The sequence below is a fragment of the Pholcus phalangioides genome, unplaced genomic scaffold, assembly GCF_987345545.1.
Source record: "Pholcus phalangioides strain wild (caught in Gottingen) unplaced genomic scaffold, Ppha-v1.0 ptg000008l_1, whole genome shotgun sequence".
Taxonomy (NCBI): domain Eukaryota; kingdom Metazoa; phylum Arthropoda; class Arachnida; order Araneae; family Pholcidae; genus Pholcus; species Pholcus phalangioides.
In genome coordinates, this window is record NW_028301601.1 from 1,066,818 (window position 1) to 1,084,727 (window position 17,910).

At 37.3% G+C, this 17,910-nt stretch overlaps 1 protein-coding gene across 4 annotated transcripts in view; it reads right to left on the reverse strand.

Moving 5' to 3' along the window:
• The window catches only part of LOC149083476 (CAP-Gly domain-containing linker protein 4-like), a 29,388-nt gene extending 13,021 nt beyond the window's left edge, over window positions 1–16,367 (reverse strand). Inside the window, exons 1-10 of one of the 4 annotated variants that reach the window (XM_089233996.1) lie at window positions 16,236–16,367; window positions 15,748–15,796; window positions 11,629–11,939; window positions 11,089–11,344; window positions 9,097–9,240; window positions 8,796–8,998; window positions 8,257–8,392; window positions 7,826–7,972; window positions 1,154–1,285; window positions 314–437 (exon numbers count right to left, since the gene is read on the reverse strand). In XM_089233996.1, coding sequence (XP_089090122.1) covers window positions 314–437; window positions 1,154–1,285; window positions 7,826–7,972; window positions 8,257–8,392; window positions 8,796–8,998; window positions 9,097–9,240; window positions 11,089–11,344; window positions 11,629–11,907 — 1,421 coding nt within the window. In that variant the 5' untranslated portion in view covers window positions 11,908–11,939; window positions 15,748–15,796; window positions 16,236–16,367. Of the gene's footprint in view, window positions 1–313; window positions 438–1,153; window positions 1,286–7,825; window positions 7,973–8,256; window positions 8,393–8,795; window positions 8,999–9,096; window positions 9,241–11,088; window positions 11,345–11,628; window positions 11,940–15,747; window positions 15,797–15,930; window positions 15,951–16,027 lie in introns of those variants that run through there. The other 3 variants (XM_089233995.1, XM_089233997.1, XM_089233998.1) reach the window with 3 other exon arrangements.
• Window positions 16,368–17,910: the final 1,543 nt, after the last annotated feature.

The window sequence follows — 17,910 nt, forward strand, 5'->3', positions numbered from 1 at the left end:
TTTAATTTTTCACACGTCATATTTTAATTTTCACAAATACAAATTTTCATGATCTATTCATGGAGTAAAATAAAGAAATTCTGTTTCAGACAATGGAAATCACTGTAATCCTCTACTTCATATAAGAATGCTATAATGAATATAGATTAAGGAATTTCTTTTAAGCAATGCTTAAACACAAAAAAATTACCACAAAAAAAGTCAAGATTTTTGTGAAATAACTTTGACAAGATAAAAAAATGTGCCAGTAGCAATAAAATATTAAAAATCTTGAAAACATTAAATACACTAATGGGAGAAAGACACAAATTACCTTGATAACCTGTGAGGAGGTGCAAAGACCCCATGTCCTGGCGAACAATCAAAATACTGCACACCATTTACAGACCCACCATTTTTACCTTGAGGTTTGTCTAGCTCAATACCGTACCAGAAACCTAGAAGTGGCAAAAAAATTTATTGACATCGATAAAATTTTGTTAAGGAATCAAAGATCATTCACCAAATCAACTTAGAAAATCACTGCACAGCATTTCACACCACATTAGCTCTACAAAGCAATTTACAAGAAACCAAAGTGCTACTGTGGCTTTGCAATTGGGAACGCTTTGATAATTTCTGAATTATGTAACAGGGTATGTCCAGTTCTTCAATGTAGCTTTGAAAACAATCATCATCATCCTCAACATTCAATTATTCATCCCTATTTTTTATTATTCGTCCCCCCTACCATATGAATGTTCTGCCGATATGACCATGATTAAGACTTGAACGGAACATAACTCCTCAGGAAATTCCAAAATCTAAAAATTTCTTTCAAGCAAGAAATGTTACTGCAGGCATTGGGCAATGACCTGATGTAAGGTAGAGATTTTTAAATTTCCTCCGCAGATTTGACATTAAGGTATGGTAGCTGTATGGTTATCTAAAAGTATTGCCGATTTTGAAATATTACTATGGTTTAATTTTCATTACCATTTCATATTTTATCATAATAAACTACGGTATAATAAACTGAAAATTTTTATTTCATAGTAAATAAATATAAGTAAGTGAAACTAATTTTAACGTCAACTAAAACGCAGAAAACTTTGATGCATAAAAACAAACACTCAACATATTCAAAAAATCAACTTAACCTAATAACACTGACCTAAGGCAAATTCTGCTTCACCAGCAAAACGCACAGTTCCTTTTCTACGTCCAGATACCAAAACTCTGTCACCAACACAGAAGTCACAGCAGCTGCCGTTCGAAGAACTGTTCAAGTGCCTACTACGTAGACCTAACATGAGAAAGATTTTAAATAATCATAAGAGTATATGTTAAAAACATATGAATTTCTTAGTGTGGATTAAACACCAAAGTATATTATTTGCAAATCCCCCCCCCCAACCAAAAAAAATTGGAATAGAATTAAATATTTTTTAAATTATTTTGTAAAAAATATAGTTTTCTAAAGATTTATAGATGGCAGGAGTCTCTAACATTAGTCAATTGTTTCTACAATGTAATTGTATACAAACAGTAAAGCCAGGCCTATAGCCTACTTGGCACAGAGGGATTTCTTTTTGTTCCCAGTAATGAAGAAATCTTCATTAAAAAAAAATCAAGCAAATTTTTTTTATAAGAAGCTAGTAATATATATGTATACAAATACCACTCTGCTAATGGATGGGCAGAATGGATTTAATTCTTTGAAGTGTAACCAAAGATCATACAAATTTTTTTACCCGAAAACATTCAGAGTGACTCATGTATCAATGGCGAACAACTGATCATAGGTTTTCACCGTGATGCAAACTTATGAGCATGAAGTCTAATTATTTTATCCCAGTTGAGTAAGAGAAATTGAAGACAAGTTACACATCGTAGTTATCTCATATACAGGGTGATTCAGAAAAGATGTGAAAAATTTTAAGAGGTGATAGTACACACCGCTACAAACAATTGTCATCAGAGAATGCATGGTCTAACATGAAATGCAAATACGCTAGCACATTTCGAAATTGCCACTCCGCAAACGTTAAAACAGCATTCTAGTTGAAATTTATTGGGAGAAAAAGAACACCATGCATGCAAATGTAACTTGTGGAAGAAGAAGAAACCATATGCAAATCTGTGCCACAGTGAATAAAAGGCATCGACGGCGGCAGACCTGTGAAGACCAGCGTACAACTGTTCTAAGAGTTGTAATGTACAGGATAACAGCTCACTTTAGTAATACTGAAAAAGCAGACATTCATTTCATTTACGGAGCTGCAAATGGAAGTACCACAGAGGCAGCATCATTGTGTGGCGGTGTTTTCCCCACAGGCGGTTGCCCAATCCAAAAACATGTGAGCACTTGCATCGGCAGCTGTGAAACAGGGTCTTTTCTTGCTTCCCGGTCTGATGCAGGTCATACAAGGACTGCCTGTACACCAGGTATGGTAGACAAGATTATGGAGATGGTGGCAGATCAGCCAACTACAAGCATACGACCTGTGGGTTATAGCCTTGGTATGCCACAATCCATGGCATGGCGGGTGCTACAGGGTGAGAGGTTGCACCCATACCATTTTCAATGAGTCCAAACATTGAATGAAAAAGATTATGGTCGCCGCATATACTTCACATGCTGGCTCCTACAGCAGAGTGCAGCACACACACATTTTGCATCAACTGTTCTTTTCTCCGATGAATGCACTTTCGCATAAACTTTTTTTTAACATATACGTTATTCTTGTGTTTTCTCTTCAGTTTTACTATGTTGCGCCCTGTAACACATTAGCATTTCATTTTAGACTATACATTCTTTGATGAAAATTGTTTGTTTTTGTGTGTACTACCACCTCTTAAAGTTTTTCTCATCCTTTCTGAATCACCTTGTATATGCTAATCAAAAAGAAAAAAATCAACTTAATATCAAACCTCCTGGTAGACCCCCAAGTAAATGCTGCGCAAAATAAACTCAAAGCTCTACAGCTAAAAACACAAAAAGCCTCCTCAGATGAAAACCCCTGACTTTTTATAATATTTAAACATGAAAGAGCAAAATTTTACAAACTAATTCGTAAATCAAAAAGAGAAACCTTCAGAGACTTCTGTAATAAAGCTTCTAATTATTATTGTAAACAATATAGAACAGTTAAATCCAAAAGCACCATCCAAAAGCTTTTTGAACTTCTTGGAGAAGATGAGCAAGGAAACCGAAGAGATTTCGCTAATATAATTCTGGAAAAACTCTTTCCCACACCACCTAACACATCTTCCGCACAGCGCACAAACACTATGACATAGTTGAACTACAGTGACCCTCCATTCAGTCCGGCCGAAGTGGATAGGATTATAAAACTTAACCCCACGAACAAAGCCCCTGGACCCGATAGTAATGAAGGCTCGATAATCAAGCATGTATACAAACAATACCCAACTCGTTTCCTCATGCTGTTCAATAAATGCTTCTAACTAAAAACATTCCCCAACATCATTAAGATAGGGCAAGTAATACTCTTTCAAAAACCAGATGTAATCGACTCATATAGTCCAATAACCCTTTTGCCTGTATGAGGTAAATGTCTAGAAAAACTTTTGACTCAAAGACTCAACTTCCACTTTGAATCTCAAAACTATAACTCTAACCTTCAATTTGGCTTTTAAGTAAAGTAATTCTATAGACGATGCCCTCAACTTAATACTCACTAAAATTAATGAATTCAAGAGTAAAGAACTAGATGTCGTCTTTATAAGTATCAATATTAAAGGAGCTTTTAACAACCTGACCTATTCCTCAAAAAACTGCCCAAAGCTCCCCCCCCCCTAACAACATTAAATCAACATGTTTGGGCCTCCTAACAAATAGGCATGTCTTAATCACAACACCGGAAGGCCAGGCGGTTAGAAAACAGTATATTGGCTGTCCATAGGGTAGCGGGCTGGCTTCGTGGAATCTTGTGGCCAATCAAGCCCTAAAAATCCCCCTCTCGGAAGATGCCCATATCCAGACCTTTGCTGATGACTTTGCCTTTGTGATAGGGTCAGTTAATGTATCACAGCTAGCGACAAAGGCAACTAAAATTCTTAACGATTTTTTTGAATTGACGTAATGAACATAACCTCAAAATCTCAACAGAAAAAAACACAATTTCTCTGTTACACAAAAAATAAATATCTCCTAGGATCAAAATTAAGGGGTAAAAATATTAAATGTGTAAACAATCTCAAATATTTAAGTGTAACCATACAAAAAGACCTTTGCTGGTAATCATACATCAATGAACGCAAACTAAAAGCGACTCGTTTCCATTTTAAACTAACTGAAACAACAGGCAAATCCTGGGGCATCTCACAAAGCATCAGGAACCCCACCTACAAGACGGTAGTCAAGAGATTCTTAGTCTATGGTGGTGCCTCAGCTTGGTATAAGCATCCAACCAAAAAAAACACAGGCTCTAGATAGCGCACAGAGGAAGTTTCTTTTAACAATAACCGGGGCCTATGACACAACAGCCATGCTCGGACTCCAGGTGATCACAGGCAACTGCCCACTACACCTAAAGCTCCTAATGGAAGCAGTCTATACAAAAAAATGCAGTTAGGTTTAGGAAAAACATTCAACCAGAACTTCTAGACTTTAATCCTAATAACTTTGAAGCACAGGAGCATGGCTGGCACCACCACCCCTCCTGCTCAACTATCCCTAATCAAATTTTGATTCACGAGCACGATATAAAACTAGCAAACACCTACATATACACAGATGGATCAAAAACCTATGAAGGCATCGGGACAGCCTATTGTGTGTATACACAAACAATACAGAAAAGCAAACATAGCAAGCAACACTGGATAAAAGCAATAGTGACTTTCAAGCAGAATTTTTAGCGATAGAAGCAGCTACACAATATGCAACGGGAAAAGAACAAGTTTTAATAATAACAGATAGCTGCTCCTCCCTTCAAGCATTTCTAGATCCAACATATAGAAACACAATAGTACAAGTATTGAGGCGGAGTCTATTAGATAACCCAAAAATTTTCCTAGGTTGGACCAAGGCCCATGTAGTTAATCTTGGAAATGAGAGAGCAGACTCTCTAGCCAAAGCTGCAATCAACTTGTGACAATAAACTTGATAACCCTTTCCCACTAACACTCCTGAAGTGACAACTTAAACAAGCAACCCTCCAGAAATGGCAGCAAATTTGGGACCAAGGAACAACAGCTAGGAAAGTGCACGAAGTCCCTCGAGTCACATACAGCACACTAAACTGGAATAGGGAGGTGACTATCTTCTTAACAGGATAAAGCCCATTCCCTATATATCTAAACAAATAGGAAACGCCACCAAACAGAAAAATGTGCCTACGGTATGGTGGATACTACAGTTCACTATGCCACAGAGTGCAAATTTACAAAGCATCTACACATGTACAAATATTCCGAAAACAATGGTTCATTCAAATAATCAAAACAAAAAACATGGCAGCAAGGATTACAAGCCTTGTCAAATATATACACGCCAATGAAAAACAAAAAATCTGTACACCAGATTTATAAAACAATGTTTTGAATGTTACGAAAATAAGGGGGGAACAGAAATAGATGAAAACAAAAAAAATCATATCCACATGACTGCCACTACTAATACATGTACAAAACTATTACATGTACAAGATATAGCGTGTACTAATGGGACCCGAACAAGAATTTTTATGACATTCCCGCTACAATGATGTAAATGTGATAACCCCAAGTGTCCTTCATTCTGCTATTCTAGCAGGGGGTGCTATGCGGGAGGATATGAATGGTTTTATAATATAACCATTACATGTAGTTTTTATTTCATATATATATATATATTTTTTAAATATAAATATATTGAACGCAGGTGTCAAGGAGATATGATCGAAGTGTTCAAAATTTTCAATGGGATGGACCATGAACTTTTAGTACACCGCCAATCGACTGCTTTTACAAGGGGACACCAGTTTCGATTGGTGAGAGACAATGCAAGGCTATGGTGTCCCAGGGAATTTTTCTCTAATAGGGTTGTTAATAAATGGAATAGCTTACCCCCGGAGGTAGTAAATTGTAACACAATTGACGTGTTTAAAAATAAATACGATAAACATGTTTGGGTAAATCGAGGAGCTATCCATTCTTAGAATAAGACAACCATAAGTATTCTTTATGGGCATTGTATAATATTTTATCATGTGTATATATTGTTTATAATTTTTGTATTAATTGAATTTTTAATTGGGTTGTTTTTTTTTTAAATATATGACATCCATATTTTTATGGGCATCTTTTTATCAGCCACCTCGTTGGGCATTTTGCCTGTTGTGGCGTTGTATTTGTATTTGTATAACCAGCCAGAGCAAGTTAACGAAAACAATAAGACCGAAGCTGATCCTTAGCTAAGGATCTCTCATTTAAACTAAGCCCACATTGCTCACCAAAATAGGTTTAGGGCGAGACGACTCGGCCTGGCAGTTACAATATGAATATTTGTCTTTCACATACAAGTTCTTCATGCATTTCATGTCCACAACACACGTACCTACTCATGTTGTCGTATTCATGTTGTTCACAGAATAAGGTACTAAACAAGATAGCATGGTTCCCAACCCCATCTCGTCTATAATCACCACAAAATTTTTTAATCACGACAGTACCCAATTATCAGGAAAAAATGCCGTAAAAATTTTTGTTTGTTCTTTTTTTCTTTTGACACAAAATAAAGAGTTTCAGACTGCCACGAAGCTGGACTGGAAGAGATCTTGGTAACGGGATAAGTCCAGTCGCAAAGTTCTGGTGTTCATTCATTCATTGTATATGATAATTGAATACACAAAATGATCTCCCAACTCACATAACAACCTGTCAAAATGCTCAATTCAGGAACTGCTTTCATTGTCTATAACAGCAGTTCCCAAATGGAGGTGCCTAAACTCCCCAGGGGTTCATGGCCATTTTACTGGCAGTACATGGCCAAATTGTAAAATAACATTAATTCTCTCAGTTGAAAAATCATAATTTTAATAAATTACTTAAATTAAAAGTTTAAATTAAATTTAAGCACGAAAGCACAGCTACAACAATGGTAGACTGCTGCAACCCCCAAAGCAGAATGTTTAGCACTGTTCTGCGATGAGCCCTCGGCTGACTGGAAATGTTCTGTGGTAAAAAATCCCCATGCTCTGTAATAGTGGTTTCTTTTTTCACTTTTTCTTAAAATTCTTCCAAATTGTTCTGCAGTAGCGCTAATTGTTCTGCGACATACGTCGCCGATTTTGGCACATTCTGCTTTGGGGGCTGCAGCAGAAATATTGTTACGACTTGACAAAAATTGTTCTTCTGGCGACCGCTCTTGATAGGGGTATGAAACATTGTTTTAGTTCTTTTGCAGTCCAGTAGATTGCATCGCTATCGCATTACATTTACTAGTACTAAATAAAAAATGTCTTCCATTGTTCAAGAACATTCTTGCTGATAGATGGCTATAGCTTCTAATGCTATAAATGGGGATCCACGACAGACACCAAGATTTCTTGGGTGGTCCATGACAGAAAGTATTTGAGAACCCCTTGTGGTCTGTAAATGAATTGTAGTAGTCTGTTAAATCATTTTCTAATGATTCACACTATAAGAAGAAAAGATTTTTTTCCCTTGCGCATACAAAAAAGAATAATTCCGACTATTAGCACAGTCAAATGATTAAAACAAGAAAAATGAGCAAATGAAGATTTTATAAGAGCACTTGTCATTATAAAAAATGCAAAAAAAAAAGTTAAAAAATGTGTTTTTTCTCTTTATACTTTAAAACCATGATTTTTCTCACCAGTTTCAACTTTGGAAGTTATTCGAGAAAGATCAACTCTGGAATAAGATACACTTCTCGATGATGGACAGCTTCTTGAAGGTGATTTTGAATGGTAGGGTGACACCGTCCCATATCTTGCTATCTTGTTGATAGGTGCAAAAATACCTATAAAATAAATTTTTCATGATGTGTTACATAGCTTATAAAACAAAGAAAAAATGTTTGAGCTTGGGAATAAAATGATAGAGAAGAAACTTTTAAACATATATAGGCTCGGCTGTAACTAGAATTTTGTTATGGGAGCAATGGATAGCCTCCCGCTAAAAGCCAATTTTAGAATGTAATTTTTGTTTTATTAAAACTGCTGCAGGGGATATTTTTCCCCCTTGCTAGTTCCGGCCCTGAAAATACTTCATGCATCTGCTTTAACTGGAGTAGTATTAGCTTACCATGATTTGAGGGACATCTGAAATATGTAACACCTTTCAGAGAGCCATTGTTCTTTCCCAGAGCTTCATCAAGTTCTACTCCTGCCCATACACCCTGGGCAAATTGAGTGGTCCCGCAATACCTAAGAGTGCCAACCTATAACAAAAAAAAACAAAAAAACAAGTTACTTGTAAGACTTTCTACAAATTCTTAGTATTACAAGAAAAGTTTGAGCATGAATAACCTGACATGTTTTAGATTAAACGTAGTCAAACCCCATTATAGCGTAGAATTTTCAACGAATAAATCTTCCATACAGGGATTACGATGTAAAAACCCAGTTTTATCGCCAACTACAGTTTGGATTTATACAAAATCAATGTTGTTTAACAAGAATTTCCACATCATTTTGCTTTGTCTCTCGAAAGAGGTTGAGGAAAATTCTTTGGGATGCATGGTGGTGTTACAACAGAGTTCAACTGTATTTTGATACAACCGAAACCATATTTACTGATTGATACATTTACATACTAACACACATAATATTAGTCAAACTTGCCTTAGCTCCTCCCACTATGACTTTGTCTCCAACCTGAAGACCCATAGATTTTAGAACAGCTTTACCGCTTATAGTGTTGTACCCAGCGGAAGATTCTTGCACAATATGCAGGGGAGTTGCTTTTTCCAAGATGTTCCTCACAGTGAAAATGACATCTCTTAAGTCTGGCGTGTGATCAGGAGATGGAAGTTCAGGCACACATTCTGAAACAAAAAAAAATCATCAGAACATGAAAAGCATTGTGCATTAAAAACACTAACAATATAATTATGCTCATTCGATCGTATCACATGCACTTTACCGAGGGCAGTCCTTCCAAGATCATCCCTCAGGCAGACATCGGCACCATTCTCTATGAACAGTTTCACTACATCCACACAAAGATTGGTAGCAGCGATGTGAAGAGGAGAACCACCTTCAAACTCTCTGCACTGGCTGTCGATATCTAAATATTGATAATGAAATTTTATCATATAACAAATACAAAAATGGGATCCAGGCACACATAATCTCAACCCTGTCTTAACAAATACAACAGGGAAGAATTTTTTTTTGCAAAAAAAGGGCCTAACACATTTTTTGCCAAATTTACCTATCAAAAACATTGTATAAATGTATTAGTAAATATCTCTATTTCGGCATCTGTTTGATTCTGAGCCCTGCTGGCCCACTGCTGATTTTACAACCACTGAAAGAGATCTCTGCAACAGGATAAGTCTGGTGACCAAGTTCTGACATTCATTCATTCATGGAAACCACTAAATAAAACAGTAAGACTGCAATGCATAAAATGTTCGTGAGAAAGGAAAGAAATGGTATTATTCATTCAAAAATAATTTTCATTTTATTGCTTCAAAAATTTTAATACAGTAGACTCTCGATCATCCAGCCGTGTGTTAGTTTAGCCCGTCCAGTAATCCAGTGTTTTTTAGGCGGGTTTTTCTTCAAGCACAGAAGAAGAAAACATGTCACTGCACATCTGTGAGCAGAAATTAATATTACTCAAATGTGCTTTTTCAACTAACTTCCAGCAATCAGGCGATTTTGGTATAATCCAGCACACCCTGGTCTGATATGCGCCGGATTAGCAAGAGTCTACTGTAGTAAGCAAGTTTTGATTATAGTGAAAATTATCCCGCTATAATGAAACTCTATTTTTGTAAAACTATTCATGGTAGCCATCAGGTTAGTACAGCAGTGCCTCCTAATTTGATGTCCAACAATTCTTCAGTCTTGAAATTCAAAGAACAAATATGTAGCAATTGCAAATGCATGTATAGGATGCTATTGAGCACCTGCTGAAAAGGAAGTGATGTATCGTAAATTTTTGCTAGAGCAACAAGTGACTGTTTGGGGAACGTAAATTTGACCAGGCAGCATTGATTGAGGAATGACTAGGAAGTAGTTGTATTAAGATTACGCATTTTAAATATATTAAGTTCCAATGAAGTTTGTTTTGCTAACATTGAAAAAGCCCAGAATATTTTGCTTAAAGTTGCAGCCATTTCGTAGAAGTTAACTCATGGAATTACCAGCTAGATCTATATGTAAATATTTTTTCGCAATTCATCGTTATCTGAAAATGTCATTCTCTTCTATTCAAATGGAAGTTTTAACAACTGGCTGATGCGAAGATGAATTCCGAAAAGAAAATTCAACTGCCTCTTTGGGAAATTGAACCAGTGTTCTTTTACACAGTGAGTGACTACTATGCTAGAAAGACAATGAACCTCTTCCCTTAGAGCAGCATAGTGTCCCAAACTTTTTGTTCCATCCCTTCTTGGGAATTTTTTTTCTCTCATCACCCCTCAACTCAAACGAGCCCATAGGATCCTATATTATACTTGTAGCTTCTATTGTCCACCAGACCATACTATCACCCACTATGAGAAACACTGCCTTAGAGCTTGTACATGCTGAACGGGACACTGCTGACACTGCCATCAGATGGTGACTTAAAATTGTGAGTTGTTTGTGAGTTAGGTATGACTGTTGTGTAAGGTCCCATTCAGTGTATATAAGCTCTAACAAAAAAGGTTTGTTGTCTTTGTAACATAGTGGTGTAGCATGATCACCAGGCATGGGAGAGGAGACATGGTCATCAGCACTGTGGGCTCGATTCCCCACACAATCAGTTGAATTTTCTTTTCGCAATTCATCTTGGCATCAGCCAGTTTGTAAAACCTTTGTAAATCAACATTAGTTCCGCAATTACTGTAAAATTGCGAGGCACCATGGTATACATGATATTTTGGCAAATGCATGATCAAAACTTGAATGACCAACTAACTACCTTTGCCTTGGCTAGCTTTCAGAAGCAATTCAACAACTGGAGCAACATCGAAGTAAGCGGCATAATGTATCGCTGCCATGTCTGTCCATCTGCACCGTATGTTGATGTCAGCTCCTTGGTCCAACAGAAACCCAACGGTCTTTGTTGCAGCTGCCACTTCACCGACGCCATTAGCACCAGCTTTGCATGCGTAGTGAAGTAAAGTCATGTCTGTCAGCCCGTCGCGATCATTTACATTGGCACCACGATTCAAAATCTAAATATGTATGAACACAGAAAATCTATATGTTATAATGTACTCTCCTTGAAAATGTGATTGAACAGCAACAAAAATATAGAAATGGTTTGGAAATATTGAATATATAATTTCACACCTAATATTCATTATGGTTTGTACATCATTTCATTAATGGTTAATGAATGGGTTTAACAGATGGGGTTTTTTCGGTAAATGAAGTAGAAAAAAATTCTACTACATTGTAGTAGAAACGTTTATAAAAATGTCTACCATTTTTTTTTCGAAATGCATGAAACCATTACCTCATTTACTAAGACTTCAATCTTTTGTTGCACCTGAGGTATCCATTGTCGAATAATCGCAAAAATTTGTGGGATGGTCGTAGAAGAACTGTTCAATATCTCAAGGCAACCAATACATCCAGGATCGAAAAAAGTCATGTCCAATTTACGGCAACTGTTGCACAGCGGTGCATCGGATGAGGGATAAACGCATGGCTGGCTGCGAGGTGTTGTCCTCGGATGATTAGCCGCTGATCCTTCTCTTGGATTGCTGTGACCACCGTCTTGAGTGGCTGTCATCTTAATTTGATTTCTGAACACAAAAATCCCACCTAATGGTAAAAAAGAACTCATAAGTATGAGATATGCATATTATAATACTAGGTATAAATATCATATGCAGATAAGCATTCATCAAAGACGCCAAGTTAAAAATTAATGGGAACTCAACTCTGAATTTCTATCGATTCTGGAAATTTTCCTCTCATTAATTCTAAATTATCAATTTTCCACAAAATATATAATATCAGAGCTAAGGAGCCCCAAAATTATTTTTGAACTGCCCCCCTCCCCACCCGTCTGATAATGGCAGCCCTCGATGGATACTTTGTAAAAATTCCTCTTTTTTTTTTAAATAAAGTTCCAACAGTCTTGCCCCTTATAGGGTTAATGGCTAAACTTGTCAACAGACAAAGGAGCCTGGGTCATGCACAGGTAGGAAGAAAAAGAATCATATTCAATGCAGATGAACCAAAAACTTTCATTACTTTTTCATCATTTAAAGTTATGGAATATTTATTGGCAAAAATTAAATAGGTGGCAACCTTGCTTATGGAATCATAGCCATTAGCCTCCATAGTATAAAAGCTTGGTTTGATTTGGGCAAGAGAAAGTCCAACTTTTCTAGAGTTTTGGGGCAACCAAATTCAGATATCACACTTGTACATTCATTAATAAACATCTGACTTGGGTCCAACTCAGGGGCTCCTATCCAGGGAATCCATGGACTTTTGGGGTCCTTGGAAAGGTTCCAAGGGGCCCATGAGTTTGAAGGAAAAAAGTGATTAGTTTATTGAGACATTTTTCTCAACCTGAAACACATTTAAGAAAGATTGCTGATTATTATACTAGTGCATAGTATTCAGAAGCATCATTCATAATACTTGATGAGTGAACTTGTCTGAGGATTGTAAAAGAACCGGGATTTGATTCCCAAAAGGATCCGATTCAAAGGATTTCAAAAGTTCCCATCTGCATTATATCCAGAAAATCATCAATAAGTTGATTTATCCTAGATAAATTAACTTACTGTTTTTATATATTTTCATACCTAATATTATTCTGTAAAAAGATCCTTGACCTTCATTTTAATGGCACAAGCAGTCTGAGAACCACAAAAGGTTAAAAACCCATGATCTAGGACAGTGATGGGCAGCTTTGGTCTGATTTCGTCCAACCCGAAAAAAACCCTTGAAAAAAACCCACCAAAAACTACACATTAAAGCTGCATGAACTCATAAACAGAATGTTTTTTAATGGTGTTATTGGATTGTCATTAGGGATGGGATGAATTGTGATTTGGATGAATAACCAAATACTCGCCAAATTTGCCGCTTTCATTAGCTCAATATGTTTCTTGTCTGGATATATCCTACAGTTAGTGAACTAGTGTTAATTCATGCTCATTTCCACCTTATTTCAGTAGGATTCTATTTTCAGAGAGTTTCATGTTTTCCTTATCCTAGAAATTCACACTGATATAACTCCCTTCACAGAAAGGGATATACATCACACAATAAAATATAATCAGTAAAATTTTTAATGTATAGGAAAATTCCAATTGATATAATGTTTTAAAATTAGTTTGATGTACATAGATTTACACAGATATTCAGTCGAATAATGCTTAGGTATTTGGATGAACTGAATATTCCGCAAGAGGGCTGAATACCAAATAGCAGCCGGATATTCATCCCATCTTTAATTGATGTACTCTATCTAACCAGAAATCTATATAGTGCCTATTCAATGCTGTTTCAATTAAAGGGATCGGACAGTATTACACTATAAAAGTTTAAGAAAAGTTCTTCTATTAAATTTGAAAAATGCAACCAATAAGTGCACCGGTTCCCCTCGAGCAAATGTAACCAATAGGTTTTTTTGTTCAAGTTTTGTAAAAGATCTTTTATCAAATTTTTATAGAGTAATCCTGGACTTAGAGGAAAAAACCCGCCAAAACTTGCACCTTAAAGCTTACCTTACTCACAAACAGTATGATTTCTAATAGTGTTATTGCATTGTCATACGCTATCATATCTAAAGAAAAATACATTAATAAATCTATGTATTCAATGCTATTTAGATTATAGAGGTTTGAGAGAAACCCATTTTAAACCCATTTATCCTTAATAAGGTGTAAAATGATTTTGCCCCCCCCCCCAACCCTTTCAGAATTTTCTGTAGCATAAATATAATTGCCATATATAACTAGGACAAAAATATTTAAGTAGGCCACAGCATATATAACTTGTTTTCCCTGATGCTCCAGTATCATAAACCCAAAAACCCTGAAAAAACTTGAAAAAACTCTGGTTTTTGCCAACCCCGGCTGATGGGCAAACTTTATTGGAAGCAGGCAGAAAAATGGAAAAAAATTTACAGGCCATACATATTCTGATATTGATTCATACCGCATTAGCCGGCATACCATAAAACTCAAGGAACATCAGCTTTTTTAATGTTGGGGTCTGGTCAGCAAGGTTTAATAAGGGTCACAATTTGCCAATTCAACAGATTTTCAAAATAAAGATACAGTATTTAAGAAATTTTCCAGAATCTGTGACTCATATTTCTGGTCTCTCTTGCTGATGCCCAACACACAAAAAAGATTATACCATAATTGCAACTTTATGCTCAGAGATGAAGTGGGCGGAATATGTTGTCTTTAGAAACTGACAATGGTTTCATTGCAAATGAGACAATATGGATTACCCTTCACAACTGTGCAAAAATAAATACAGTAAATATATTTTAGCAACTTTATGCACATTTATTACATATATGTTTCACTTTTTCCCATATGAAAAAGTTTTTTTATTATTAGTTTCCATACCCAAAGAATGGCCCCATTAACTCTTTAACGCCCTGATAGAAAACTTGGGAGGGTCGTGAAAATACCAAGTTTTTTGTGTTCGAAGTGGACTCGTCCAAATTTCAGCCACTTCCCTCTCCCCACCCTTTCTCCATGAGTTTCTATTCATGCCACCCTTTGCATTGATGTTCACCCTTTCATTTCAATGGATTTTCGGGAGATAATTTGTCTATACTGAAAACACCCCTTTCCTCACAGTATTATATCTTTGTAAAATGCATTGAGTACCCTTAGTCCATTCTCAAGGAACATTCTAGTACATCAGCTTTTAAAATCCCATTGATAGGGCATTGCAGTTGTCTTTTCCATTCCCGCCTCTGACAAGAGCTTTGAAGATAAACTTCTTCCCCTTTGGTGACAAAAGCCCGCCAAAACATACCCATACCCCCTAGCTGGGCCGACTTGAGGCGGTTATGGACATTAACCTACTCGGCCGACTTCGGGCGATCTGTGCATTATAGAGTTAATGAATTCTTTTAAAACACTGAACTTTGAAATTTCTATACTATTATTTTGAAATCTGGCAGACCGGATAGAACCTCTAAAGCCATGGTTTGCCCATCACTAGTCTAGGTCAAGGGCGCTTAATCTTTAAAAGAGTTTGGGCTGCTTCATTGGTTTGAAAACATGCCACAGGCCACCTAAGTAATATGGACACGACCCAAACTTGATTCCCGGGGGCATCCTAGATGAGCCATACAAATCAACTCAATAGTCCTATTATAGCCTATATGAGCTTGGTGGGTCACTGGTTTCACTAATTTTGAAGAAAAAAAAGTCACAGTGATCTTGATGTCGGACTGTGGTTGAAAGGTGACTACGAACCCTGATCTAGGTGGTGATCCTAAATACAGTTTTAACCAGCATCGCCCCTTTCCCCTCCCCACATATCAATCCAGCATTAGAGAAAATTAAATTTAAAATGACTTGAATCTCATCAAAATATTAAATCGTCACTGAATATTCGGAAAATAAATACATATACATACCTGAAGCCAAAGGATATTCTCATTCATTCACCATATTGACATCTAGACACTATATCAAAAAAATAACAGCTATTTAGAAACACAAAATATAATGATAGGTGCATGGATAACATTAAAAACAAAAACTAAAACATTTCTTATAATTAATTCATGTAATAATAAACGAAAAAAACATTTCGTAACTAGACACGTCACAACTGTAACGTGTTTTAAAATGGGATTAACATAATCGAGAGTGAAATAAACTGGACGCATGAATAAATAAATGAACCACACCCACCTACCTATACCGCGAGTGAATAAATTAATCTTTTTATTCTCGACATAAATACCAGGAAAACAAATTTAAATATTCTCAGCGGCGGCGGATGTTGTCAACATCGAGGACACAGGAAGTAGATTTTTATCAACATCATCGGCGCAATGAACTCTCTCTCTCTCTCATGAACCAATCAATTAATTAATTACTTATCCGAAAACGTACCTACCGAATGAAATAATACATCAAATATCAATTAATTAATTTCGCATCAATCGGAGAGATTCTTCCTCATCAAGGTAGTGGTGTCGAATTTTTGACAACAAATAGGAAGATGGCCAGACGAGATGGTACAGGTGGTTTTACGTTTCGGTTGTTGTGTGGAGGACAGCTTTCATTCTGAATAACAGCGGCAGATGTCGCTCTTCTCTTGATCACAGTTTTTCAAAAAATAAAATAAAAATTACAGTATTGTACAGAGCTGACCATATTTTCTCGGGGGAGGGAAAAAATACGGGCTGCCGAATGTCGCCAAAAATTATACCGAAGGTAATAAGCAAAACGACCAATTATGACTAAACTCACAGGGAAATTGCCAACTGGCCAAATTGTACCAGTATAGTAAAATATCTCTGATTCCATAACTGGGCTGGGCAACCGGGGCACGATCCCGGGGCCCCGAGTTGAATGGGGACCTCACAAATAATGTACATTTATTTTGCAGAATTTTTTCTTTCAAGGGCCCCCCAAGCAGTGCCGTCTTAAGTCATGGGCCCACCCGGGCATGGCCTGGGGGCCTCAAGCGAAGAGGGCCTCAAAAGAGATCTGGTTTAAAATTTCGAGAATTCGTTTGGTAAGGGCCTCGGGAAAATCAATTGGCCCGGGGCCCATGATACTCTTAAAACGGCCCTGCCCCCAAGAAAATGCCTGCCCCGTAGCCCCGAGAAGGCACGCTACGGCCCTGAATGTAATGGGATTACATTCCTTGATTGAAAACTATAAAAATGACAAATATGTGTAAGTCAGGGGGCCGGGTCTTCAACGCATATAGCCTGCGGGCCACATGCATGACCTCCCCCCATTCTAGAGCAGGGTCAGTAGGCTGAGATCTTTTCGGGACTCAAAAGACAAACCTTCCTCGAGCCTTTCTATATTGAATTTATAGCTTGAAAAAATAAAAAAATGACGGTAAGTGTCCCTGGCCCCAGGGTTGGAGCCGTGTCAGTCATGGCAACACATGTGCAGGGCCGTAGTGTGCGCTATCGGGTCCCCGGGAACAGACTTTTCCATGCGGCCCCCCTCTTGAAACGGTTAATATTATGCAAAATTAGTGTTAATTTTTGTGGGGCCCCATTAGGCTGGGGGCAGTGTCCGGTAGCTCCACCTATAGTTACAGGCTTGCACATGCGACCCTCGGAGCTTATTATCGTGTGGAAGACTCTTTTCAGACGATGACTAAAAATATTAAAGGGCTATGAAATTTTAAAAAAAGTAGTAATTTTTTGAGCCCACCATGGCCTCCTACAAGGGTAGAGCTGACGGGCCTCCAGCCTTGGGACTCGGGACGATTCTCATCATTTTCTTGTTTTTCACGCTATAAATTCACTGCAGAGGGGGCTCGCGAATGGTCCCATCCTAGGAAACCTGAAGGACGTGGAAGCCATGGAGCTCACAGACCAATAAGAGTCAGTACCATATTAACACATCGCCCGGAGGCATCAAGAGAAGGAGAGCTCTCACAAAAATTAGAACTTGTTGTAATTTCTGCGAATTTGCCAGGTAGGGCCTCAGAAAAATCACTTGGCCAGGGGAGGGGGGGCTCATGATGCTCTATGACGGCCCTGCTGAGAGTTATACTGCGGTATTATTATGTTGCTGCATTTTTGATATAGTATAATGTACTC